This window comes from Meles meles, chromosome 3 (genome assembly GCF_922984935.1).
Source record: "Meles meles chromosome 3, mMelMel3.1 paternal haplotype, whole genome shotgun sequence".
Taxonomy (NCBI): Eukaryota; Metazoa; Chordata; class Mammalia; order Carnivora; family Mustelidae; genus Meles; species Meles meles.
The window spans coordinates 131,269,165-131,295,509 of NC_060068.1; the positions used below are offsets into that span (position 1 = coordinate 131,269,165).

The window sequence follows — 26,345 nt, forward strand, 5'->3', positions numbered from 1 at the left end:
ACTCTTTCCATGGATTTACTGCAAGACTCTCACACCCACTCAATAAAGGTTTTTACTCAGATGTCACCTCATCAAAGAGGACATTCTGATCACACCAGCTAAAATAACATCTCTCTTGCCTTTCAGTACAGTTCTCCAAAACTAATGCAGTCAGTGCATCAGCATATGTTCTATTAATGTGAGAGAAGAAGAACTCATCTTTTTTAGTTTTTACTTGATAATAGTTACAGCCATGTGTGTGATTATGGAAATTGAGATATACCCATCTGATTATATAGATGGTTCCTGTCTTCCTTATGGTACAAATAAATCATGCTTGTTGTATACTACTAAAGGCAAATGTACTAGTAGAAAGAACAAAGTGAGCATTCCTCTTCTCACTGAACCTCCTCCCTCACACCCATCTATCAGCCCTCCTGTCCTTCCTCCCTCTTTCCTTTTTTCCTCTCATTTACTCTCCTCTCTTTCTTCCTCATACCTCAAAGATGGCATGTAGTGCTGAGATCAGCATTCTCAAGAATTTGTGTAAACCCTTCCATATTTTAAAATTTACATTTATTATGTATCTGTATGTATACGGCTCTTATATGTATGTTTTTGGTTTTTTTTTTAGATTTTATTTATTTGAGAGAGAGAGCATGAGAGGGGAGAAAGTCAGAGGGAGAAGCAGACTCTCCAAGGAGCAGGGAGCCCTATGTGGGACTCGATCCCAGGACTCTGGGATCATGACCTGAGCTGAAGGCAGTCGCTTAACCAACTGAGCCACCCAGGCGCCCATATGTATGCTTTTTTTTTTTTTTTTTTTTTTATTTGACAGAGAGAAATCACAACTAGGCAGAGAGGCAGGCAGAGAGAGAGGAGGAAGCAGGCGCCCTGCGGAGCAGAGAGCCCGCTGTGGGGCTCGATCCCAGGACCCTGGGATCATGACCTGAGCTGAAGGCAGAGGCTTTAACCCACTGAGCCACCCAGGCGCCTCTGTATGCTTTTTTAACATAAGGAATATACACACCAAATGCAATTTGGTGACTAAATCTGTAAGTCTATATAATTTTGCAATGTGCTTTCCTCACTTAGCAATATTTTATGGATTTTTAAAAATTTTTGTATATCAATGTGCTCAGATCTGTTTCATTATTTCAGCTGCTCTATGATAATCTATTACATGGATATACCATGCTTATAATAATCAGTGTATTTAAGGTTGCTTTCAATTAAATTAGGTTATCTCATATATATATATACACATATATATATCTCCAATCTTATATATATATATCATATATATGATACATATATCCAATCTTATATTAAAAATGCAGCAGTACATATATTATATATTATATATAATTTTATAGGTCCTTTACAAATTGTGTGGACATTATATTATGTGGCAGTACTACAATAAATGGATCAGAATAGAGATTTCTGGAAAGATCAGAAGGTAGGTAGATGGGTAGATGATAGACTAACTTATGGCAGAAGTAGGAGGCACTTTAATGTGACAAATAACTGATTAGGAAATCATTTTGTTGGATTAATATTAAGCATATGAAATAACTTAGGTCCTACTTAAAATCATAGGAAGGTAAATTCCAACTAGAATAATCACTTTAAAGTAAAAAGAAAAGTATAAAAGTATTATAATAAGATATAGAAATGTGGTTTTTAACTACTGCTTAAGGAAGACTTTTTGAAGGAAAATACATAAACAAATATGAATTAAAAACTTCTGTGTGTTTTAGAAATCATGAAGTTTAAAAACCAGTGGGTAAACGGAAAGAAGGTAAATACAACATCTGTGCATCGACAACAGAGGCTAAATATGATCACTGCAAAATAAACACAAGTGAGTAAGACTGAAAAAGAAACCAGAAAGAATGAAAGAGGTAAAGGGTGAAAAATATACAGAGGATATGAATAGTCAATTTACAAAAGAAATTTGAATGATTGCATAGGTAAGGAGAGATACTGAACCTCACAAACATAAAGAAAAATGCAGTTTAAAGCATAGCAGCACAGTTTCACACCTAGAAGATTAGAAAAAGTATTAAAAGTCTTAAAGTGATATGTATCAGCAGGAATAAGAAAAACAGTTTTCTCTCATATTTTTCTGGTGGGAGCCTAAACTGATGTAGCCACTTTGGAGACAAATGTTAGTAGATAGGAAAACTAAGAATAGGAATAGGATGAACACAACTACCCAACGTTTCTTTCTGATTATATACACTGCAAGCAGGTTCTTCTTTGATTTATCTGAGTTGGAAAAAAAATACACATCTGTTCAGAGGATTTACAGAATCCCTGAAATCTCTTCATTATTATTCTAGGTTGCCCATTAACATCTGCACCAATGACCTCTGGTGTAGAGTTCCCTTGTTTGCAAACTAACATCATGTAATTACTATCCAGTGACTAATAGAGCCCTCATAAGAGACAGAACAACTTAGACATCTCAGAGCTACTTGTAGAGCAAGAAATGGGGCTTTCTCTGTTAAAATTTCACCTTGGTGGAATTCTAGCTGAGAGGTCGATGACTGACTGCTGTCCCTGGTGTCTGTGCCCCTACAAAGTTCATATGTTGAAACCTAATCCCAAATGTGATGGTAATTATAAATGGGACATTTGGGAGGTGGCTAGATCATGAGGATGGAGCCCTTATGAATGGGATTAATGCTTTTATAAAGGCATTAGGTTTGTGTGTGTGTGTAACACCTATTCTTTAATGCCAACTAGGTCATTTCTTCTCAAATGCTTGGATCTTCTTCTTTTTCATACTAATTACTTAGAAGATTATAACCTTGGGCCTGATATTCAGAGATCTGATTCTACAGATCTGGACTGATATCTGGTAATCTGTATAATTTAGATGTATTCTGTGACCTTTCACTATAACCATCTCCATCAGGATTTACCTCTCCCTAGAACTTTTGGTCCATCAGGAACATTATAGTCTTCATAATGGACCACCTTCACATCTCACCACATCTGCACCAACCTTTTGGTCTTTTAGTCATGATATTAAAGATGTTTTTCCTTCACCTATGGATCCCATTGCAGTTAGTCTTATTAAGAGTCTGGATCATGGGGTGCCTGGATGGCTCAGTGGGTTAAGCCTCTGCCTTCAGCTCGGGTCAGGATCTCTGGGTCCTGGGATCAAGCCCCGCATCCGGCTCTCTGCTCAGCAGGGAGTCTGCTTCCCTCTTTCTCTCTGCCTGCCTCTCTGCCTACTTGTGATCTCTCTCTCTCTCTCTCTGTCAAATAAATAAATAAACAAACAAAAAAGTCTGGATCATTAATGATACAATTTATTTTCTTTGTCTTCAACTTTTTCTTTATGACTCCTTTCCAACGGTATTTAAACATGTAATAATCTCTCCCATCTTTAAAAGATAAAAACTTCCCTTTCGCTCTTTTAGACCCCCTGGAGCTATTTTCTTATCTCTCTCCCTCCATTCACAACCAAGTGTCTTAAAGGAGTTGTCTGCAATTGCGGTCTCCATTCTTTCACCTTCTATTTGTGCTTTAGACAACTACAATCTGACTTCTGCCACCTCTACTCAGCTGAGACTGTTGTAGATAAAATCACCATTGACTTCTTTACTACTAAATTCAATGGAAACTTCCCAGTCCCAGGTTTCGGTAAACTTTGTGTGGAACTTAATCTGTTCATTACTCTGTCCTTGCATTGCACTATATTTCAGAGGAGGTGGGTGCTGTGACACCACACTCTTCTTGCTGAGTCCTTCTGAGCCTTTTTTATTGGATTTTCCTTTTGTTTTCTTATTTAATATCCACTTCTTTTCTTTTTTTATTCTGAATGTCATCCCTCAGTAATCCTATCCAGTCCCTGATCTTCATGTACTTTTTTGTAATAATGTAGACAATAATTTCCAGTCTATATCTCTCTGTTTGACTCCAATCTAAATATCTGAGTGTCTATTGCATATCACAACCTGGATGGTAATACTGCTACTAAATATAAGAATCATAGTAATTGAGAAATAACTGCAAATCAGGGTCTCCATTAAACCCATTTCATGAATTATCACAACCTTATAAAGTAAGTTCAAAATAATGTCCCCATTTAAAGATGAGCAAACTGAGGCTTAGAGTTATTTAGTAAATTATTCAACATGTATGACTAGAATCCTAGAATCCAGATGTGTTTAATTCCTAATCCCACACTGCTAATCATTTTTTATACCATAAGGTTAAATATGCAAGAGATTCTCCACCAAAACTCAAATCTAGCAGGTCCTAACCTGAAATCTTCCATTTGGCTTACTATCACAATGATTTTCCACTTCTCCATCAATTCATACAAGCAAGAAACTGGACTTTTTGGCTTATAGAGCATCTCTAATAAATCTCTAATAAATCTAATAAATCTAACAAATTTGATAACTTCTGCTTTCTTAATATCTTAAAAATGCAGGAATTTCTATCTCTCTCTCCTCACTGTTTAAAACACAATTACCGCTCTCCTGAATCAGGGGAGTAGCTTCCTAACTGGTGTCCCTGCTTCAGGTCATGACCCCTCCAATCTGTTTTTCACAAGGCAGTCTGAATGATTTTCTGAAGTCAAATCCAATCATGTCACTTCCTTGCCTACTTGAAGCCTGTCACTGCCATTCCACTGCCCTCAGGATAAACTCCTTACCAGGGCAATGCAAGGTCATTCGAGAACTAACATCTCCTTACGTCTACGGCTTCTTCCATCCAAACTACTCACTTTATTCTCAACACCAATTCAAGCAGGCTGTGCTTCATTTCAATTCTAAAATTTTAGCAGATTTTTTTCTCCCACCTAAAAACTATATCCTTCTTCCCCCATTCAGTGGGCCCTTCACAATTCAACTTTGATGGAGCTTCCTCTTGTAAGCCTTCTCTCTCCTACCAAGATCCTACTACATTCTCCCAGAGTGCATGGTTGTTTCCTTACAGAATCCATCACACTGCCTTATCATTACTCATTTTCTTACCTGACTCTGTCACTGAACTTTACATCCCTTCAGTGGTGGCATCAGAACAGTAGTTTAGTTTAGTTTTCCCCAGAAGCAGAGTCTGAGGGAAGGAATCAAGTACAAATTTTGGAGATGATCTCTGGACAAATTGGAGGCTGGGTAAAAAGTGAGAGAGGGAAGGGAAGGTAGCCAATGAAAAGTTCAAGTGCATTACTGCTGTAGGTTAGTGGAGCTTAATATGCTGAGGTCCTCTGGGAACCATTGTAAAATCTGCATCTCAGAGTTATCCCAACCTAGGAAAGAGTTTGTATATTTACATACTTTCACAGTGAATGTGAAGTGGTAACACTGACTAATCCCTCAATCCTAGACAACCCAGAGTGGTTAATCACCCTGACCACCAGCTCCTACCAGATATTTGCTGAAGGCATCTAAGGGAATGGCAGGTGAGTGGAGGAGCGGATATTAACTCCCTGACACTTCTAGCTTGTTGTGTAGACAACAAAATTAATTCCACTGGTCCAAAAGTCCTCAATCAAAGAAATTTAGGAGCTGGCAATTGAAGGTAGAACCATTACACTCTGGATATGGGTGATGAATATGAGTCTCCATAGCAATTGCTTCAGCCTTGTTTACTGTTCTAGACTTAATGCCTCCCAGTGTCTGGCACATAGTAGGCACTCAAAAATATTTATTAAATAGGTTTATATATAAATAAGTTACATATATATGTGCGTGTTGTATATATATGCATATAAATATAAATTTAACAAGGAAGCAAATTTCTGTGATTTGTTTATTGTTCTGTCCTCAGTGTAGAGCCTTAATTCTAGTACTTAGCAAATGATTAATGTTTTGAATGAATGAGTAATTAAACAAAGGTCTTACTGAGTGAAGCAGATGATCCTTAAGGTCCTCATAAGCTGTGAGATTCTATAATATTTAAAAAATCAATATGTACCTTCCACAGTATCTTCTTCAAACACATCACATTATCTGTGTGGGTACTGTGGAGAGCAAAGCACACTATTTAATCATCCTTAACCAGTTCACATTAGGGAAGTGGAATGTTGCAATGTTCTTTCATCAGCCTCATAGCAGAGTGACTGTGACTAACTGAACAGGGGCCGCCATGACTCAATTTTGGGGCCCTGCCACTTCAGAAATATTTAAAACACACTGTGGGATGGTGAAACATAGATCGACTATTGCCACCTGAGCTCCACTAATGACAGAAGTATAAAGAGAATTCCAGTCTCCAGAGCTAATATTCTGGTGCTTCCTGTGAGCATTTTCTGTATTTAAAAAAAAAAAAAATGGAATTGAAAGGGAGGGGTGGGTGTGGAAGAAGCTGAGTCTTCAAATAGCTTTCTGAAATGCCATCTGAACAGGAAGGGCTTTCAGGAAAGGACTGTGGGAATGAGTTTAAACAACAGTGGAAAGTGGGTGCACTCTATTTCTGTTCTTTAGAACATTTAGCATTTTAAAAATACTTTTTGTTTATTTGTTTGTTTGTTCTGGCTTATTTTCTATGTACTACTGTCCTGTGCATTACCGGTAGGGATTTTTTAGGTAGAATTTCTTGTTCTCTAAGAAAGCTCTTTCTTACCCTGACCACATATAATATATGCTAAAAGTCCTGATTTTTATCATAGCAATTTTCTAGTTTAATAACATATCCCTTTCCTGATTATTAACTCATGTGCACAGCTAAGGATTTTAGAAAACTCAGAGGGTGATTTTATTAGCATTTTTTTCTTATATCTGTCATCTACCTATCCATCCATCTTTTCATAATTATATATTCTATCTACCAAATTTGGAAGTTATCTTCAGGATTTTCTGACTTAGAATACACTACGGTACATATTAAAGATTTATTTTGGGGGCCAAGAGTAAGGATCCCAGAGAAATTGTTGGTTGTGATTTCCTTTAAATGTAGTGACTTCATATCTCCTTCTTAGATGGGTGGCAAAGCACTTGATTCTTATTGGATAACACTTTGGGAGCTGGCTTTCAAAGCATCTGAGATCTAGGCACAGCTCGAAGGTCAAGTGACTCTGGTCAGAGGACATGGACCCATAGCTACTAGAACAGTGAATAGAGAAAACAATTTCAGGTCACATGTCACAAAGGCAGTTAATTATTATGTACCTAATTCTCTGTCAGCAAATGTATATGGCACACATGAGGGAAAATAACATTTAGAATTTCCTCATTTGGTGGTGCTTGGCTGGATCATTTGGGATGACTCCTGATCTCAGGGTCATGAGTTCAAACCCCACATTTGGGGTAAATATTACTTAGAGTAATAAAGTAGTTAAAGTGGCAAAGGTTATGTGTACTGACCCCAATTTTTAAAAAATAATAAAAAAAAAGAATTTCATTTGGTGAGGGTTCATGATTCTCTCCTTCTTTTTTTTTAGATAGAATGCACATGCCTCATGCATATACACATGAGCTGGGAGGGAGTGATAAAGGGAGAAGGAAGCAGACTCCATGCCCAGTGTGAATCCCAATAGAGCCTTGAGGCAAGACTCAATCTCAGGACCCTGAGATCATGCCCAGAGCGAAAATCAAGAGTCAGGTGCTTAACCAAGCCACACAGACATACCCAATTCTCTTAAATTAAGAAATGAAGGCTACTGTATGAGTACAAATATATATATTTTCCACAACAATTGGATTATTCTGTTCATACGTCTTATGGAATATTTTCCAACTATTAAAATGTAAGTTTTTCTACTTGCAATTACATAGCTAAAACTTCTCATGCACTTAAAAAATGCATTTGGTAAAGTAACCAATATAAACCTAAAAAACATAACAATGGGTCTACTGATACTCCAGAAAGTTTATCCATTCCCTTCATTTTTACTTATTTATTTATTTATTTATTTTTATTTTTTAAATTTTTTAAAAATATTTTATTTATTTGACAGAGAGAAATCACAACTAGGCAGAGAGGCAGGCAGAGAGAGAGGCGGAAGCAGGCTCCCTGCCGAGCAGAGAGCCCGATGCGGGGCTCGATCCCAGGACTCTGGGATCATGACCTGAGCCGAAGGCAGAGGCTTTAACCCACTGAGCCACCAAGGCGCCATTTCTTTTTTTTAAAGGCAGTGTTTGTACTTGGGATGTTATGTGAAATTTTACTCACATCTTATATAAGTTATAGAAAGTAAACCTGGAATCAATGTGGTCCAAATTTCTCCTGAGAACATTCTGAGTCTTTTCTCTTTTCCTTGAGGTCACAATTCTGGTTAGTTGCAAAAACAGAGTTACAATAAAACTAATTTGATTTTCTTTGAAGTCTTTATATTGTGCCTCTGACTTAAAATCCAACAGTTACATTTTATTTTGATGCTATATTAATATCTATAGATATAAATGAATATAGAAAATGTATATATGTAATTATATCCCTTTAAGTATTTTTGAGTCTTTTCTAAAATAACTACATAAACTGAAAAGGACACTGATCAAGTAATTTTCACAAAATGGCCTATCCATGTACCCAGAATACAGGAGCAGAAAATGGTATTGTCATTTCCCAGAAGCCTCTCTTGTGCTCAGGAATCCTCTCCTTTCCCATCCCCATAAGAATTTTCCTTCATTACCATAGATTAGTTTGAATTCTTTTTGAATTTTATGTAAGTGAAACTCAAAATATTCTCTTTTGAGTTTGGCATTTTGCTCTATATTATACATGATTATACATGTGGATTCATTCATGTTGTTATTTGTAATCGATCTGGTTGTCATATATTATGTAGTGTAGAATATGCTGTTGTGTATATTCTACAGCTTTTTTTACTCATTCTGTAGTTGATAGGCATTTGAGTGGTTTCAAGACGTAAGCTATTAAAAAACAGTGCTCTGAGGGGTGCTTGGATGGCTCAGTCAGTTAAGCCTCTGCTTTTGGCTTGGGTCATGAACTCAGGGTCCTGGGTTTGAGTCCCATACAGGACTCCTGCTCAGCAGGAAGTCTGCTTCTCCCTCTCCCACTTCCCATGCTTGTGTGTGTGCATGCTCTCTCTCTCCAATAAATAAACAAATCTTTAAAAAAAAAAGAATAGTGCTCTGACTAATCTCTTTCAAAAATAAAAATATACACGTATATACATATATGGGTATTTTAAATGAAAATTTCACAAATCATAGTGAGTTGCCTTCATTTTACAGGTTTTATTTTGAAAATTCTCCTTTATCTCTACCTGTTATGGGTGAGGACTTCTTTACACTTTAATAAAAATTTGGAGGTAAAAACTGTAGCCCCCACTTTTAAGATGTTTATAGCTTTACAAGGAAGGCCATATCATGTATACATTTTGTAAATTTGAGAAGGGTAAGGATTTTGCTACCAGATCTTTACTTCTGAATTAATGGTTTTCACTTGCATAGTAAATTTCCAATTTAATACCTTTTTCCATTATTTTATATGTGGACCATATGTATTGTTTTGTAATGTAAAATAATTTTTTAGCATAACTCATTGCAAGCCTGAAAGCCATAACTTTCATGGCAGTAGCAGGAATTTTTTTGCTTTAATAAATAGTGCCAATTCTCTACTGCCAAACTAGGGAGGTGAATAATATATTTTTGTGTTTATTCATTTTTTTTCTAGTTTTCATTTAAATTCTAGTTAGCTCACATACAGTGTAATATTAGTTTCAGGTGTACAATTTAGTGAGACAACACTTACATATAATACCTGGTGTTCATCACAACAAATTCTCTCCTTACTACCCATCATCCAATTAATCCATGCCCTGCTCACTTCCTCTCCAGTAACCACTGTAAGGGCCTATTTAGCCAGAGTGGCTCCATCTCGGTTGAACAGCCATTTTGTTGTTTATGCAGTAAAACTTAAACTGACCCTTTCCCCCCACCAAGGGACTTACTTAAAAGCAAGTCTGGGAAACCTGTAAATATGGTGGACCTGTCCCTGGTAACAGAGCCCAAATACAAGGGCGGGTCAGGTCAGGTGGAGATAACAGAGCCCGAATGCAGGGATGAGTCCAGCCAGGTGGAGACATTCAATCAGTGGAGTGCACATACTGTCTCCCTAGCTACCAAGGAGTGTGGGCCCCACCTTTTGGGCACATTTTGGGCGCCAATTCTGACCAAGGTGATAGGCTAGTTCAAATATCTACTATAGAGTAAATTGTAATTCAATTGGCCACCCCTGTGTGACTTAGCATGACTGTGCAACTTTCTCTGTGTTACAGTCTCAGTGGCCAACTGTGTGTGGCCAGGCTCAACCACATGGCTTTTGCCCTATAAAAGTTAGTCTGTAAGGCTCTGTAAGAGGCGGCCCCGACTAGTCGGTTCGATTCTCAATGCTTGGCATGGAATAAAGCTTTGCTTGACCTTTGCTTTGTATCAGTCTCACTCCTTTGATCATGGACCCTAACAACCATCAGTTTGTTCTCTGTGGTTAACATTCTGCTTCTTGGTTTGCCTCTCTCTTTCTTCCTCCAGTGATTATCTATTTGGTTTCTTAAATTCTGCCTATGAGAGAAATCATAAAAATATGGAATGTTTAACAAATTTGTGTGTAATCCTTGCATAGGGGCCATGCTAATCTTCTCTGTATCGTTCCAATTTTAGTATATGTGCTGCCAAAATGAGCACCGGAAGTCAATAATTTAATATAAAACATCTTTCAGAGCACTTTAAGATTCTCTGTTTAGTTGCTAGGTAATGTCACTGTGCTTAAAAACCAACACATGTTCAAAAGAAATGCATATTGGCTATGTAACTTCATATAAATGACAGAAATGACAATTTTGAAAGAAAAACTGATTTACTACTCTATTAAGTACTAATAAAGATTCTCTCCTTAACCAAACTTTAGTACAGCTCTCTGAGCCCTTTATCTCAAATAGGCTCAAGTTTTGGACTTGTGTATTCATCTTTGCAGTGCCCAGTTTCAAAAGAATCCTGTTGAGTCAGTCTAGCAAAAAATTCCTCTAAGCCTTGATGTGTCCTTTTTGTAATTTTCATCCCTACTGTACTCCATGGCCATAAATTCCCACTTATCCTTGTATTTATGGTTGAACCCAATCTTTTCCCCCACTGCACAGCCCCCACTGCAATAGTCTCTCTTGAATAGACTTTCATAATGTAGTTAACAAGTGTTCTGAATAACTATATTCAGAGCATATATATATATATATATATATATATAAGATAATTATATTCTAGTGGGGATTTTTAAATGAAAAATGTATTATCCTGGGGAAACCCAATGATCCACCACCTTCTATTCTTATTTTCTGTCTATGTGTTATAAATACAAATGAATATAGACAGAAAAGATATAAATACAGTTGAAATTTGAGTAATACAAGTTGGTCCTGTTCACATCCACTTATACACAGATTTTTTTTATATAGTTCTACTGTACATTAAAATTACTGAAAGAAACTAGCTTAAGTCCTCCTCCCCATATATATATGGGGATTTTTTTATTAGCTCTTTCCTTTTACATTAATAATTCTCAACACTTATTGAATTTAAAATATAAAGCAGTTTTGTTTGTTTGTTTGTTTGGCAACACAGTGTACTCTGTAAGGACAAAGCCTTGCCAATAGTTTTCACCACTTATCTCCAAAGCACAGTGCAGTGCTTGGTGAATGGCAAGTACTCAACATAGGTATTGAATTGAATCATATCTGCATTACTTTACAAAGGCATCAAGTGTTTTGGGGGAAAAAAGTAAAAGACTAAAAGAGTAGAGACAGAGTCAATAAAGGCTTAAAAGAGAAAAGGAAATAAATTTAATACAAAGTTTAATGGCACTACTATACAGCACGGCTCAAATCTGGCCTTCATGAGGGCTCCGTTCCTTCTCATTTTCAAGAGAGCCAGAACACTGTTCACTAACGAAGTCATACTCTTCTACCTGTTGGACACTGGATTCAGAGAGTCTATAAATTGATCCATTTTCCATGTGGTTTTATTCGTAGTCACTTTAAGTTAAATTGTATCCAATAAAGTCTCACTTGTCCCTATAGTCATTTTATTTACAGAAATGGGACTCTGGGTTTGCTAATTTTAGCTTCAATCCAATATAGAATTGTACACTTGGGGTACCTCTAACTCAGAAGCCATGTCTCTTTTTAAAGTGAGCAATAGCAGATGAGAAATATTGCCTCAGAAGGTCCACATTTTGTTAAACTAGCTCCAGGCTGCTTTACCCTATAAATCACTTACTCACTTGGACATTTGCCATCGGGCTCACCAGAGGGGCATAGCTATTAGCCCACATTAACTCCCCAAAAGCAGTTTCCTGAAAGCCATTTCCTTAACTGTTATAAAGCCAACTGGAAAGTTGTTCATGGTTAACAGAATACACAGTATAAAACACATCAGTTTTTAGTACTCCAACGTGATTCCCTTTAGAGTGTACTTTTTTTTCATGGATTAGGTATTGATTGAAAAGACCTAAATTTAACCTTTATAATCAGAATTTTGATGACTGTGATGCAAACAAAGAGGCTTTGTCATGCACTACATGCATTAATTTTTGAAGATTTGCTGGATAACTTCTTTTTCTCTAGACCCGTTCTCTAGCCTTCCTTATCTTGAGGCATATCCCATGAGGCTAATCTCTCTAAGCCACACTGTCTGGGTTTCCTTGCCCTCTTGTTTCCATTTAGTTTGACCAGTGGGATACTTTAGGTAGGAGAGGAGAGAACTCTGGTTGTTTGTTCCCATCCTCCGTCTCTGCCTGGTCACTGTTTGGCAGTGGCTGTATCATCTAAAATCACAGCTCCTGTTGGGCGTCTTCTATTCTGTGGCATTTTCTAGGTTCCAATACTCCTTCCTCTTGCACTTTCAGAACTAGAGTGGCAGAATAATGACACCCCAAAGATGTTTATGTTCTAATCCCTGGAACTTGTGAATATGATGCCTTACTTCAAAGGACTTTGAAGTACATCAAAGGACTTTGACGATGTGATTAGGCTTAGAGTCTGGAGATGAGAGGATATCCTGGATTATATAGGTGGGCCCAGTGTAATCCTTATAAGTGTGGGCAGGAGGTCAGAACTAGAGGTATGATGCAGGAAGCAGAGGTTGGAGTGATTTAATCGCTGACTTTGAAGGTGGGAAAGGCCACTGGCCAAGGAATGAAGGAAGCTTGAAAAAGCAGAGAACAGATTCTCCCTTGAAGTTTCCAAAAGAAACTTAGCCCAGAGGAAATCTTTAGTTTCACCAGTGAGACTACTGACTTTGAGGTATGGTCATGAATTTGTGTTGTTCTAAATAATTAAATTTGTGGTAATTTGGTACAGTGGCAATAGGAAACTAAAGCAGATAAAAATGGTTTTTCCATGGTACTACACACTCCTTTCATTAACGAACCTTAATATTGCCTACATCTTTGTGAATAACCCCTTCATTAATTTTTCTTCATTTATTCCCTTTGAGTGTACCATCTACTTGTGCCAAGACTCTATTAAATGCATTTATTTTATGTAGTAAACCACTTCCAGAGAGTTATTCTATTTAAATAGTGGGAGATATACACCGTGCCTGAGGTAAATAGAGATATTCATTGTATCATTATTTGTAACAATAAAAATAAGAGATAATGTAAATTTTTAGAATAGGAGCTGGCTAAATAAATTATGGTACAGCTGTATGATATAATAGAATGCCAGAAAATGTTTGTTACATATGTACCTACATAAATGTATGACGGTGTGAAAATATCAGACTATATATAAAACAGATCTATATCTATTACCTATATCAATATCATGTTTATACCTCTATTATCTATCTCACTATATAAAGAAAAAGATAAATGATGCTTTTACTGGTTAACTCTTGTTAGTAGATAAAGGGTATTTTTTTTTGCAGTTTTTCATATTTTTCAGAATTTCTAAAAAATGTTCATTAGTGTTCAGAAAGTTTTAAAGCAGTAATGGGTCCTCCTCACATATGGTGGAATGCTTTGTATTACAGAGAAAATCTTTTCTAGTTTTCACTCAATTAGAATAACAATTTCTTCAACCTGTAACTATTTAGTGCAGCTCAATTATAGTTACTTGTATTCTTATCTGATTCCCCTATCATATTATGGGCATTTTGAAGCAGAGAATGCCTTAACATTTATTTCTTCCTATACTTACAGTCCCCTTTGCGAGGCTCTTGATATGTGTTTACTGAAAGCTTTATATTAAATTGATTTTATAGATGTTTAATCAAAACTTCTTTGATGAGGGACTCATAAAAAATACAAGTAACAGAAAAAACTAAAAGGCAAATTTATATGGCAGGGAGATAGAAGATAAACAACCTGAATTGAGGTGCTGAATTATTTGTATCAGATTCTTGTCACAGAATTTTTCATATAAAATTTGTTTACTAAGAGGATTGAATAAATGTAAGTAGTTAGCTGAGCTGAACATTAGGATTAGGCTACTCAACAATCCTGTTAAGTACTACAAGAAATAAAATAGCCTATCATACTTTAGTCAGATTGGAAAGGCTTCATGGACTAGGCAGAATTTTTAATCAGCAACTGTTCATTGTGTGAACAGAGAAAGGCATTCTAGTATTATGGCACTGTTTTGAAAAAGACTCAAGGAGGAAACAGACAAATGAATCAAGATGACCGTGTGGATAAATGACACAGTTTAAGAGAGTCTGAATGTTAGATGGTATCAATAATATTAGCAGAATTAAGATGGGTTAGGAGGGAACAAAATTGGAATAGTCAGGAAAACCCCCAGATATGGGAGACCTGGGTGGCACAGTAGACTCTTGGTTTTGGCTTAGGTAGTGATTCCAGGCTTGTGAGATTGAGTCCTGCTTAGGACTCTGCTCTCAGTGCAGAGTCTACTTAAGATTCTTTTTTTTTTTTTTTTTTTTTTGATTTTTTATTTATTTATTTGACAGAGAGATCGCAAGTAGGCAGAGAGGCAGACAGAGAGAGAGAGAGAGAGAGGAGGAAGCAGGCTCCCTGCCGAGCAGAGAGCCCCATGCGGGACTCGATCCCAGGACCCTGAGATCATGACCTGAGCCGAAGGCAGCGGCTTAACCCACTGAGCCACCCAGGTGCCCCTCTACTTAAGATTCTTTCTCCCTCTCCCACTGTCCCTTCCCCTCAAGTTCTCTCCCTCTCTCTCTCTCTCTGTCTCAAATAAATAAATAAATCTTAAAAAAAAAAAAATCCCCAGATGTGACTTGAATTTTCTATCCCTGGCCCAGTGACATTTTTTTTCTTTTTTATGGCAAGGGCCCTCAATTATGAATGGGAGTCCTCCTGTTCATTTCATTAAGGATCTTATAAATTTAGCTACAAAATAATTTATTGCCTTAGTTATGTTGGGAAAACATACTATATTAAAATGATAGTGTCACTTAGTTTATTTAGCAGTCCAATTAAGCATTTCCATTTTTTTTGCATTTTCATATTTTTAAATGAAAATTTTTTTAGTTTTTAAAAGGTATCTACATGTATATCTTTATATGCATCGTCTGTGGCCATTTAAATGATACTGTTCCAATTGGAAATACTCACCAATACTTGCCTCTGTAATTTTCTTTATGTACATGAAACAAGCATGGTATATCAGTAAAGATATTTATTGTTCAGGGACGCCTGGGTGGCAGTCACTTAAGCATCTGCCTTGGGCTCAGGTCATGATCCCAGGGTCCTGGGTTGGAGCCGGATGTTGGGCTCTGCTCAGCAGAAAGTCTGCTTCTCCCTCCCCCTCTGCCTTCCCCTCCCCTGTTTGTGCTCTCTCTCTCTTTCTCTCTGTCAAATAAATAAATAGATGAAATCTTTAAAAATATATTTATTGTTTATTATTTATGTTTATTATTCCCAGAAAGCGGGAATATATAATAATTCACTTCATAAATGATAATTATTCTTTTTTAAAAACATTATTTATCAGACAGAGAGAGCACAAATAGGGGTAGCAGTAGGCAGAGGAAGAAGTAGGCTCCCCTGCTGAGCAGGGAGGCTGATGCAGGACTCAATGTCAGGACCCTGGGGTTATGACCTGAGTCTAAGGCAGATGCTTTAGTGACTGCCACCCAGGCATCCCTGAACAATAAATATCTTTACTGATATACCATGCTTGTTTCATGTTTCATGACCTGAGCCAAAGGCAGATGCTTAAGTGACTGAGCCACCCAGGTGTCCTGATAATCATTATTCTTAAGCAAGGTAAATTATGACCCTGTGATTTTTCTTTTCTGACTTTTCATATATGTGCTAAGGAAAATTATTAATATCCACTCCTTCTTTGGTATTAACACAGTTACTCCTTATAATAAAACCGTGAGTTATAAACCATTATTATTCCCATTCTCAGGTATAATAGGTCTTGACAGGGCCTGGTTTTGAACCTAGGTAAACTAGAACAAGAACCTCTTCTTTGTCATTTTGTTATACAAATAATAAGGGAAAACCTTTATTTATACCCTAAATAATGGCAGAAGAAAGTTACAAGTGAATTTACAATTGGTCTATGATTTAGTCAGAACAAGTAATAATAAATCCTACCACTTTCTTGGTATAGTAGAAATAATGAACGTGTAGAGACTAGTCACGGGAAACCCTTTTGTTGTCTATTATCTCAAACCCCAAGGGGCAAAGGCCAACTCTGGGTCTGGAATTTTCCAACTGGAGATCTCTTTTTTCAAACAGAATTCTAAAAGCAGTAGGTAACACTGACTATGGGTTGATCATTACTTTAGGTAGAGAATAAAAGAAATGCAAAATTTATAATCTCTTTTGCTGGGTATTCTAAAATTTCTGTCTCCTTGTGATAAAGTGAGGACAAGATCAAAGAAAGAAAGCATCTTCAAATTTGGCAGATCCTAAAACATTCACAGAAAAAGTTCCAGAATTTTACTTCCAAACCCTGGAACACTGTAAGACCCAACAGAAAAAGCAACAGTCAGATGCCTCTACCAGGTGTGCCATCAACTTGCTTTGTGACCTTTGGGCAATTTAACCAGCATGAAAAAATACAGCAGAGCTTTTGGTCTAGGTCATTCTCCCTTTCTCCTACACATTTGACAAAAATTCATAGTGACAAAGCATAGAGATAGCAATTTTTGACATAATCCCCAAAGACTGCATCATTTGGTTAATTTAATTTGACCTTCATCACAGACAAAAGTTGTTGCTATTACTCAGAATATTGAGACTTAGAAAGGGGGACCGAGGCCATACAATGAATATGCACTCAGCTAAAGATAAGGGCATTGGGTTAGACAGAAGTCAAAACCTAAGTGAAAGCTATTTTTTTTTAAATATGTCTAGAAGGTGAGAAAGAGATGTTTAAATTGGATGCAGGCAGCCATGAAGAGCCAAGAGAATGACAGGCAGAGGAAGGTTAGGGCAGCTGTGCTTGTAAAGGATTATGGTACTTTCTTTTGAGAATTGTAAAGGACTTCAATAAAATAGGACACCGTCTCTGGAGCATGTGTCCCTATGTTTTTAAATTCAGGTGCTACAAAGAAAGGTTCTTTTGGCCTTAAAAGTAACTAATATGTAAGATTTCCTCAACAAGAGAGTCTCAGATCTTCAACCTATAGTTTAATGGAATATTTGCAATACAAATACTCCTTAAAATGAAACCTCATGTTGTGGAATCACATTAAGACATATATGAGTATTGCTGGATTTTTTAAAGGAAAGCTGATCTGTTGGAGGTGGGAGGATCATGGCAGCAGAATATTAGAGGCCCTAGAAGTGAAGGAAGACACTTCTGACAACTTACTGAGTGCCTCTACATGGGGTGGCATAAATATACCTTTTAGCTGGTAAAATGGAGGCTTACAAAGGATGAATTGACAATAGTCAAACAACAGGTAAATGGTAGAGTTGGAATCCCCATTATGTCTGACACTAGTGTCCATGTTCTTACCACACCACAAGTTTTGGGGTTTGAGCTTTACTTACTTGGTGACATTTCTTCCTTCCATTTCCATTCCATACCCCAAATATATCTCTTAATTTCTTCGAAGTGAGGAATATCACTGCATAATACAATCACACTGCTCACAAATAAAGCTCACATAAAGGGAAGGCAGCATTGAGGAATGCTACAAGAAAGAGGAGTCACAATCTTTACAACAAACAAGTCCAGCCAGACCACTGACATGCCACCATTAAATAGAATGCAGCATTTTTATTGTAAAAGTCCACATATTAGGTAATTCCCTTTGTGAAAAGGTTTTTCAAATACATAGATGGGGAGCAGCTAATAATTAAGAATTAGATTACATATAATATATATTCATATTGCCAGTACTATGCACACATTGGAAAGCTAGTTTTTGAGTGTCCCCATTACAGAATACATTTCAAGTTGACAATAATGTGTTTCTTACCATTGAAAATTTGCCAACAACTCTCCCAGAGTCAACATTAAATATGTTAACAATTCAAAACATGAAAAAATTAATCCTATTTACATGTGTTTGAGGTTATACACTAGAGCACTGATATATTAAAGGTTTGTAAAATTGGCAGCTAAATGTGTTTCAAGATTCATCCAGATGACTCAATGAGGACCTTACATAGTTTTATAACAAAGCCACTCTTTCTTTTCTACTCTTTTTAGATTATCTATCTAGTTAATACTGGCTATGATTGAGTTCTAACTTAGAGAATGATTGCCATAAGAAAGAACCGACAACGGGTGCTGTTTTAGAAAAAATAAGGATTCAGGATGAGTACACGGAGGTGGAGCTCAACTCATCGTGTTTGAAGTCTGGGACAACCACATCATGTGATTATCACATAGATGAATGAGGCCACAGTCATAGGATCAACCTCCATGTAAGTCGTTTATTCTTTCAATTTTTAAAAAATTAATCTTCAGTACTTTTTTCTTTTAACAGAGTGTAGAATACATTCTGAACACCAGTCAGGTATGAATCCTGCTTTTGCCTATCATGTCTTCAAGTGGAATTGTGGATGGGCCAAAGCTAACTTGTCTCCAAACCTGGAAAAAATATATATATAAACCCTAAATAATGCCTTAGTAGGCCCATTTCTGTGCCTAAACATAGGACTTCAGTATTGTTTTAAAAGAAGTATGGACTTTGACTATTTTTGTTAATTTTCATGAATTTATTTTAGGCTGAGATCTTTGGATCCTTCTGTTAATTTTCACAAGACCAGATAACATTTGACAATGCCTATGTGAAAAGATGAATCACTGGTTCTCGCTGGCTCAAAGAGATTCACAGAAGCATATGAAGCCAGTTCACTTCAAACCATATCTGTTGAGCACCAACTATGTGCCAGGCACTATATAAGGTGCTGAGGATCCAAAGAGGAAATGACAAAGATTCTGCCCACAAGGCACTCACAATCACTAGAAGCAGATCTTGAGATGGAGAATAAATTCCATTATAATCTATCAGTCATCCTAAAAGGAAGAAAAAATAGCTGCAAGCACATACAATTACTTTATACTCTATGAAATTGGGCATATTTAGAGGTGGCAAATGTCAATTATTCAGTCTATATTTTACTTAAAGTGTTTTAATATGTCCTACATGGAAAAAAAATAAGCTCTTCAAATCTTCATGCGTGAGGGAGAAGATAGAAAAAATTCCTCCCTCCAATTCCAAACCCAAACCCTTATAATTACATTCAGGATTCTTTTATAGCCCAAAGACACAGAATAAAAGACAATGCTTTATGATGTTAACTTCATTCCATTTATTTTGGCTCTAAAGAGATGCATGCATTAAACTTGAAGCAGTCTACGTTATTGAAATATTTACATCATTGTACATGTGAGGTGGAGGAAATTTTCTTCCTATCTTGAGATAGAGGTGTAATAGATTTCTAGTCTAGACTCTTATATTTAAAGTGACTTGTGATTTTTCTCAAGTGAGGGAGATATACTACTGGGACCAAATTTACTACAACCTGCCCCCAAATGAACATAGGGTACGGTTTTGGACCTTTTGCATCTAATTGTATCTTGAATTGATTAAGGACACCACCACTATAAGTAGTCATGGCTTCCACAATTTCAATCATTGTAGCTGAAAAATATCTTGTTGGGCTTCAGTGTTCTTGCTCTAATTTCACTTTGCCTTGTAGGTTTGAAACACAGCAAACATTAAAGTTCAAAGTACACTTACCACAGGAGAGTTGGGCGCAAACAATATGACATCAATACAGTTTAGCAGGTTAGAACATAGAAACAAATTCAAATTATCATAAACCACACAGGGGATTCTTTAAGTGGACTCAGAAAGGACATCTTCTCTCCATGAGATTTAGTGAATAAGACCCACATCAATAAAACCCATACCTCTTTCACAGGTAAAGGTAGGAAACCCAATAAACCAGATTGAATAAGCAGAAGGCAGTGGGGAAGAAGATCCGTGCATATGAGTCCATTTTGGCGATACGAATATGTATCCTCCCATGTCTCCAAGCTCCTGTTCGGCAGTCTTCAAAACAGCAGAAGAAACTGGCACAGTCCTTGCCATCCAGACACTCATACCCATATTCCTCATCTCTCTCTTGAAGGTGCGTGGCATTGTTCATTTGAATGGTTGCTGATCTTGGGCGGATATCAATGGTAGGTGCCTGAGACAAGGGTCGGGAATAAGAGTTAGTTATTCTTGATAAATCCTAGATTAGGTCTCCACAATGTCACCAAGGTGAATGATGAATCTGAAAATGAGTACTCAGGAATTGCTATGAAATCGTGATCTACAATGGTAAAATTGAACTTAGAAGGATAGCACATTTGCAGATTTCAAATTTTGAGCTTAAGCGGTGCAGCTGAAAATAATACCATAAGCTAATAGCTATAGCAAGAAGATTGAACACCAAAAGAACTCAAAGTTTAAAGATTTAAATCAAACAACTACATGGAATCTTAGTCTAGTAAATATTAGATGTGAGGTTGGTTACATGAAGGCATTTAATGGTGTTGCATGTGAGTATAACAGAGAAATAAAATGCATCAATTTTGAACTCAAATTTTGTGTCATGCTTACCTATAGGCAAATAGTAAACCCCATTACACTGAGCAAATGCACTAAATGCTATTAAAAGAAAATGTTAAAATATATATAAATATAGGAGTTTTCTGAGTTTATACCACAAGTAATATGGCTTATATTTTAAAAAAATATAGTGTTTTGTCTATTATTCAGCAGCCAGAAGCTTCAGAATGTCAGCAATGTTTATTCAGAAAAAAATGCTACCACCTTTTTACTATGTGAGAAGAAACAAATACCAAGTAATTGAATGATAATTTAATCTTTGCTGCCACATTAATTATGAAAGTACTATAAATCTCAATGATTAATTTAATTTGGAAGAGCTAATTTTAGGATATTATAAATATGAACCCTAGTTCTCTGAGTAAGTTATCCCAATTCAACTGGGAAAAGAAATATCAATGCATTATTGCATGATAGAGCCAAAAGGCCCCTGGATTACCCTAGGAGGGAGGGATGGGTATTTTAACTTAAAGCATTTCAAAGAGAATATTACTTTTATAGAATTGATAGGTTCAGAATTCAGAACAATGGAGATTATTGAAGTTACTTATCAAAAAACAATCCTGTTTTTGCATTAGGATTTACCAAATTACATTTTAAGAGCATTTATGGTATATATGGTAGGTAAGTCAGTGAATTTTATCTGAGAAGGAAGGATAAGTTTTGACTTTGATGTTTAAAGAACACTTTTTTCCTAATGACATGTTCTAGAGCTTATAGCTTTATAAGATCAAACCTCTGAGAATTAGTGTAGGGTTGATGACTCAACTCTAGAAATCTATAGAACTTTCTTCATCTTACCTCTCACAGAATGCTTAAATATCTACTCACTAAAAAACAACAACAAAAAAAATTGAAACACCATGTAAGCGTTAATAATTAAATTCAGCAGTTGCATGCAGTGAATTTTCATTCCAAAAACATTATACCTTGAAGGAAAACATCCGAAGAAGCTTTGGGTTTGTAGACAGAAAAGAGAATTGCATTTTTTTTTAATTAAAAGAAGAAAAAAAGAAAAGAAAAAGACAAAATAAGATAAATTAAAAACACAGTTTAAAAACATAGTAAAATGAACTGAAATTATAAACACAGAAGGACAGTTCTGGGCTTGGAACAAAGTACATGCCTAAAGTTGGAAAATGAAATTTGGAGATTTCAATAAATTAACCCACAATTCTCTAAATGCAAAAGCCAGTGTTGTCCATTTGTGAGGAAGCTTTCTTTCCACTGCTTGACTTCCCTGTATGAAAATACTTTGATTTTATTTTCTAATTAACATCAAGGAAGCCTTACTAGGTAAGTCTTAACACAATGAACTAAATGGCATATTTAATGGAAAAATGAAATTTCAGCTTCTCATTCATAGCTTAGGGTCTTTCTAGTTGTGATAAATTATCTAATTGGCTTACAAGAGGAAAATCCAAAAAATTTTCAGGTAATTTGATTTTTTTGGTTTCTTTAATCCCCTCTGCAATGATATAGCTATTAGGGCATAAGGGCTTTTTCCAAAGGACTCTTGTTTAAAAGCTCACCCTCACATTCTTGTTAATACTGGCATGTAATAATGCTGAGTGTCACAGAACCCTCTTTTTGGGAAAAATGTGATGGAAAGTGAAGGGTGGGGAGAAATAATAATTTTTAAAAAACATAATAAGGAAAATAAAATAAGGATAGAAAAAATGCAAAGATAGAGAAGCAAACAGACAGGGAAGGAAAGGACTGCATAAAGCATAATGAATATTTGGGAAATTAAGGATAAGCATTTCTTTTTGTATTACTCATCAAAATTAATGCTTTTTTTCTTTACCTGTTACAGATTCTTACATTCAGATAAATATATGCCATTTGTAGAATTTCACCAGGGTTCTTAGAGATCCATCAGGATACAACCTAGAATCATCTGTATTTCCTCGTTAAAATATAGTCCCCGCCAAAATTGGTGGATCAGAAAGCTAGCCACTATCAAGGACCTCACAGCCTTTATAACAGACCAGGAAGGTCTATAAATTCAGGAAGCTAGGGTGACTTCCTTTGCCCCTCTCTTAGAAAGGAATGGACCTTAACTTCCATGGAGCTTCCTAGAAGCCAGACAGCCACTACACTCATGTGTGTAAATGGGTAGCTGCTTGTTCTCTTCAACATCCATTTTAAAGGATAATTGCATGAGGCTTGTATATTTGTGCCTTATCATCTCTACTTGAAGCTTGGTGGCAAAATGAAGTCATCTTATCTTTTCCCAAATCACTGAAATCAATCCAAGCTGGTAACTATAAAAATCATCAACATCAACCATCATCATCAACTATTAATGGTAGGGACTTTCATTTGTAAGGTGCCAGGTAATGCTTTTTACCTTCATTACCACAGCGGCCCTTTAAGATATGCATTTTTTATAATACTAGTCTTATATATGAGAACATAAAGACATAAGGAGGCTAAGTAACTTGCCCAAACAATAGATGATCCATTTCATTTAAAAACAAAATAATACATTTTGAGTATGAAACCAATCTTAGTCCTCTGGTGGTAAAGACACACACACACACACACACACACACACACAATTACTTGCAAAAGTGTGGTGATCTTTTAAAACTTCAAGAACATTGTGGCTTCCTAATGGAAAGCCTTGAATGAAAATGTTAATTTAAAACATCAGTCATTTAAGAATGTTACAGTAAGGAGCAGAAAGAGGACAATCAATGAAACCTAAAATAACAGCAACTAGAAAATAAATGCATGTCTCAACAGTGTTTGTAACACCTATGAAATGAAGAGAGTAAGTGTCTGCCTTAGTGAATCAGGCCTCTTCCAAGTAAAAAATGACCAAAATTAATTCTTATGGCCTGACCAAACTCATACATTGTTTTCATTTTTCATTTTAGAGCCCAAAGTGTTGAGCCTTAGCCTGCAGACAGGCTAAGACCAAACAAAAACAAAACCAGGAGCCCTTTTACATAAATATTTCAGTGGTCCCAATGGGAAATGATACATACAGGGTTTTTCTTCTTTTTGTCTTTATCCTTGCTTGGTTTCCGGTTGCTGACAAAATAATGCAGGGTGCCGTATTCCACCAAAGCAGAGAAGACAAAGATGAAGCAAACAGATACAAAGAGATCCATTGCTGTAACATAGGAGACCTTGGGGAGTGACTTCCGGGCAATAGTGCTGAGGGTGGTCATTGTCAGGACAGTGGTGATACCTGAAGAAAGGTACAGTAAAACAGATCATGTGACCTCATCAGCAAGTTGGGTAACAGAGTCATTACTGAGACCAACTTTATTTTGTCACTTCTGATAAGCAACCTCAGTAATGAAGAAGGAGACATAACTGTAATCCATTCACTCTGTCCACAAATAATTATTGCCTGCTTACCAACTATCAGTTACTATGACAAACACTGAATGTATGGTGAAAACATAGACATGAAACATAGACATGAAAACATAGAAAGATAGACATATTCCCTGACCTTAAATACCTTATATTTTAGTGACAGAGAATACTATAAATCAAGTGAGCAAAGAAAAGTATAATCACAAATTATGATTTATGTGATGGAGAACAGCAGGGACAGTGAAACCTAATTAGAAGGAGGTAATATTTAAGGAGAAGTTTAAAAGTTAGAAGACACCAAACTTCTGACTAATTCCAGAGTATATAAAGGAAGACACTGAGGAAGGGACACATTATCTTCTTTAAAAATATTGGAATACTTAGCATCTGGTTATAGACCAGGGTATCAAGGTGATGCTGAGATAACAGAAGTTATATTATGCAGAGCATGCAAAGGAGTTTACACTTTAAAGTAAAAGGAGAATCCGTTAAGGATATTAAATAGAGGAGATAAGCTAAGTGACATGTTCTGATTAATGAACATTTTGAAGACTGTTACAGAAAGAGAGAAGATGGTGTTGTAGAAAGATCCTGAGCTCACCACCCCCACAGCTATACTGAGGTGTAACAATTACATATATTGCAACTCACTCTGAAAATGACCTGAAGATTGGGAGAACATATCTTCTGTAACAGGTAACGTCATAAAAAGAAAGCGACATCAAGAAGGGTAGGAGGGAAGAGGCATGGTTAGGAACCAAAGTACTGCTATGACTACCCAGAAGTGGGAGGGATAGGACAAGCATGGAGGCACAAGGGGGTGGAAAGGAGTGAGCACACCCATCCCTGGGTGCGTGCACTGAGATGAGCTCCCATAATGTCTGGCTTTAAAAATCAGCAGGACCTAACTCCAGGAGAGCCAGAAGGTCATAGGAAACCAAGTCTCCACTTTTAATTGAAGAGCCAGAATGCTATATTACAGTACACTGTGTATGCCAGCACAGAAGAACCAGTTTGGTAAGTGCCTGGGTTATACAAGAAGGAGATTTGTTGACTGATTTTTGAACATGTGTCAGAGGGGCAAGAATCTGTAAAAGCTTTCTCTAGGAACAGAAGTGCTGAAGGGCACTCTTTTTCTTACCTTATTTCAGCCTGGATGGCTATATGCTTGCAAAAGCCAGTTCTGAAACTCTCCACTTGCTAGCAGTACTTGTCTTCCCTCATCATTCCTCAACAGATCCATCTTACATTCTCTGGCCTACCCAGCCCCTCCAAAGGACTCTTGTCTTGCCATAACTGGCCAGATTACCTCAGTTGGGAACAGCAACCCCTCGAAGAGACTACTGCCCCCACAATACCTGGCAGATGGCCTTTGCTGGAATCAATGTCCCTCCAAAACAAACCCTGCCACAGGGACTGGGGAACTAACCCCACACATCAGCTTGCCCAGAGGTGCTGTAACCAGGCCTCTGAGCTAACCGCACTAGGGGCAGACCCTACCCACCACTGTGCCCACAGCAGTCACAGCCACAACAGGAGGGTGCACACAGCCTACACAGGGGACATCCCTAGAGCACCCGGTTCTTGTGACCAGGAGTGGATTGTGCTACGGGCACCACAGGATGCCTTCAACTTAAACCCAAATACTTTCAGGATCAGGAGATGTAGCTGATCCACTTGATAAATAAAAACACAGAGACAAAATGAGGAGACATAAGAGTATGTTCCCACAAACAAATAAGACAAAACCACAGAAAAGAGCTAACAAAATGGAGATAAGCAAACTCTCTAACAAAGAATTGAAAGTGCTGGTCAGAAAGATACTCACAGAATGTGAGAGGTAAGTGAATGAACTCAGAACAAAGAAACAGAAAATATAATAAAGAACCAGTCAGAACCAAAATACAAAAACTGAAATTAAAACTACACTAGAGGAAATCAACAGAAGATTAGAGAGGATGCAGAATGGATAACTGAACTGGAAGACAGGGTAACAGCACGTATGCTGAACAGCAAAAAGAAAAA

At 36.8% G+C, this 26,345-nt stretch overlaps 1 protein-coding gene and 1 non-coding gene across 3 annotated transcripts in view; both read right to left on the minus strand.

The window, feature by feature from the left end:
* Positions 1-10,491: 10,491 nt before the first annotated feature.
* On the minus strand, positions 10,492-10,598 carry LOC123939477. Its single transcript, XR_006817860.1, has one exon. It is a non-coding gene; the product is annotated as a U6 spliceosomal RNA (small nuclear RNA).
* A 7,512-nt stretch (positions 10,599-18,110) lies between these two features.
* The window catches only part of GABRG2 (gamma-aminobutyric acid type A receptor subunit gamma2), a 103,511-nt gene continuing 95,276 nt past the window's right edge, over positions 18,111-26,345 (minus strand). Inside the window, exons 8-10 of one of the 2 annotated variants that reach the window (XM_046001222.1) lie at positions 23,981-24,186; positions 21,914-21,937; positions 18,111-20,559 (exon numbers count right to left, since the gene is read on the minus strand). In XM_046001222.1, the coding sequence (XP_045857178.1) occupies positions 20,284-20,559; positions 21,914-21,937; positions 23,981-24,186 (506 nt within the window). In that variant the 3' untranslated portion in view covers positions 18,111-20,283. The remainder of the gene's footprint in view (positions 20,560-21,913; positions 21,938-23,980; positions 24,187-26,345) is intronic. The other variant, XM_046001223.1, reaches the window with a different exon arrangement.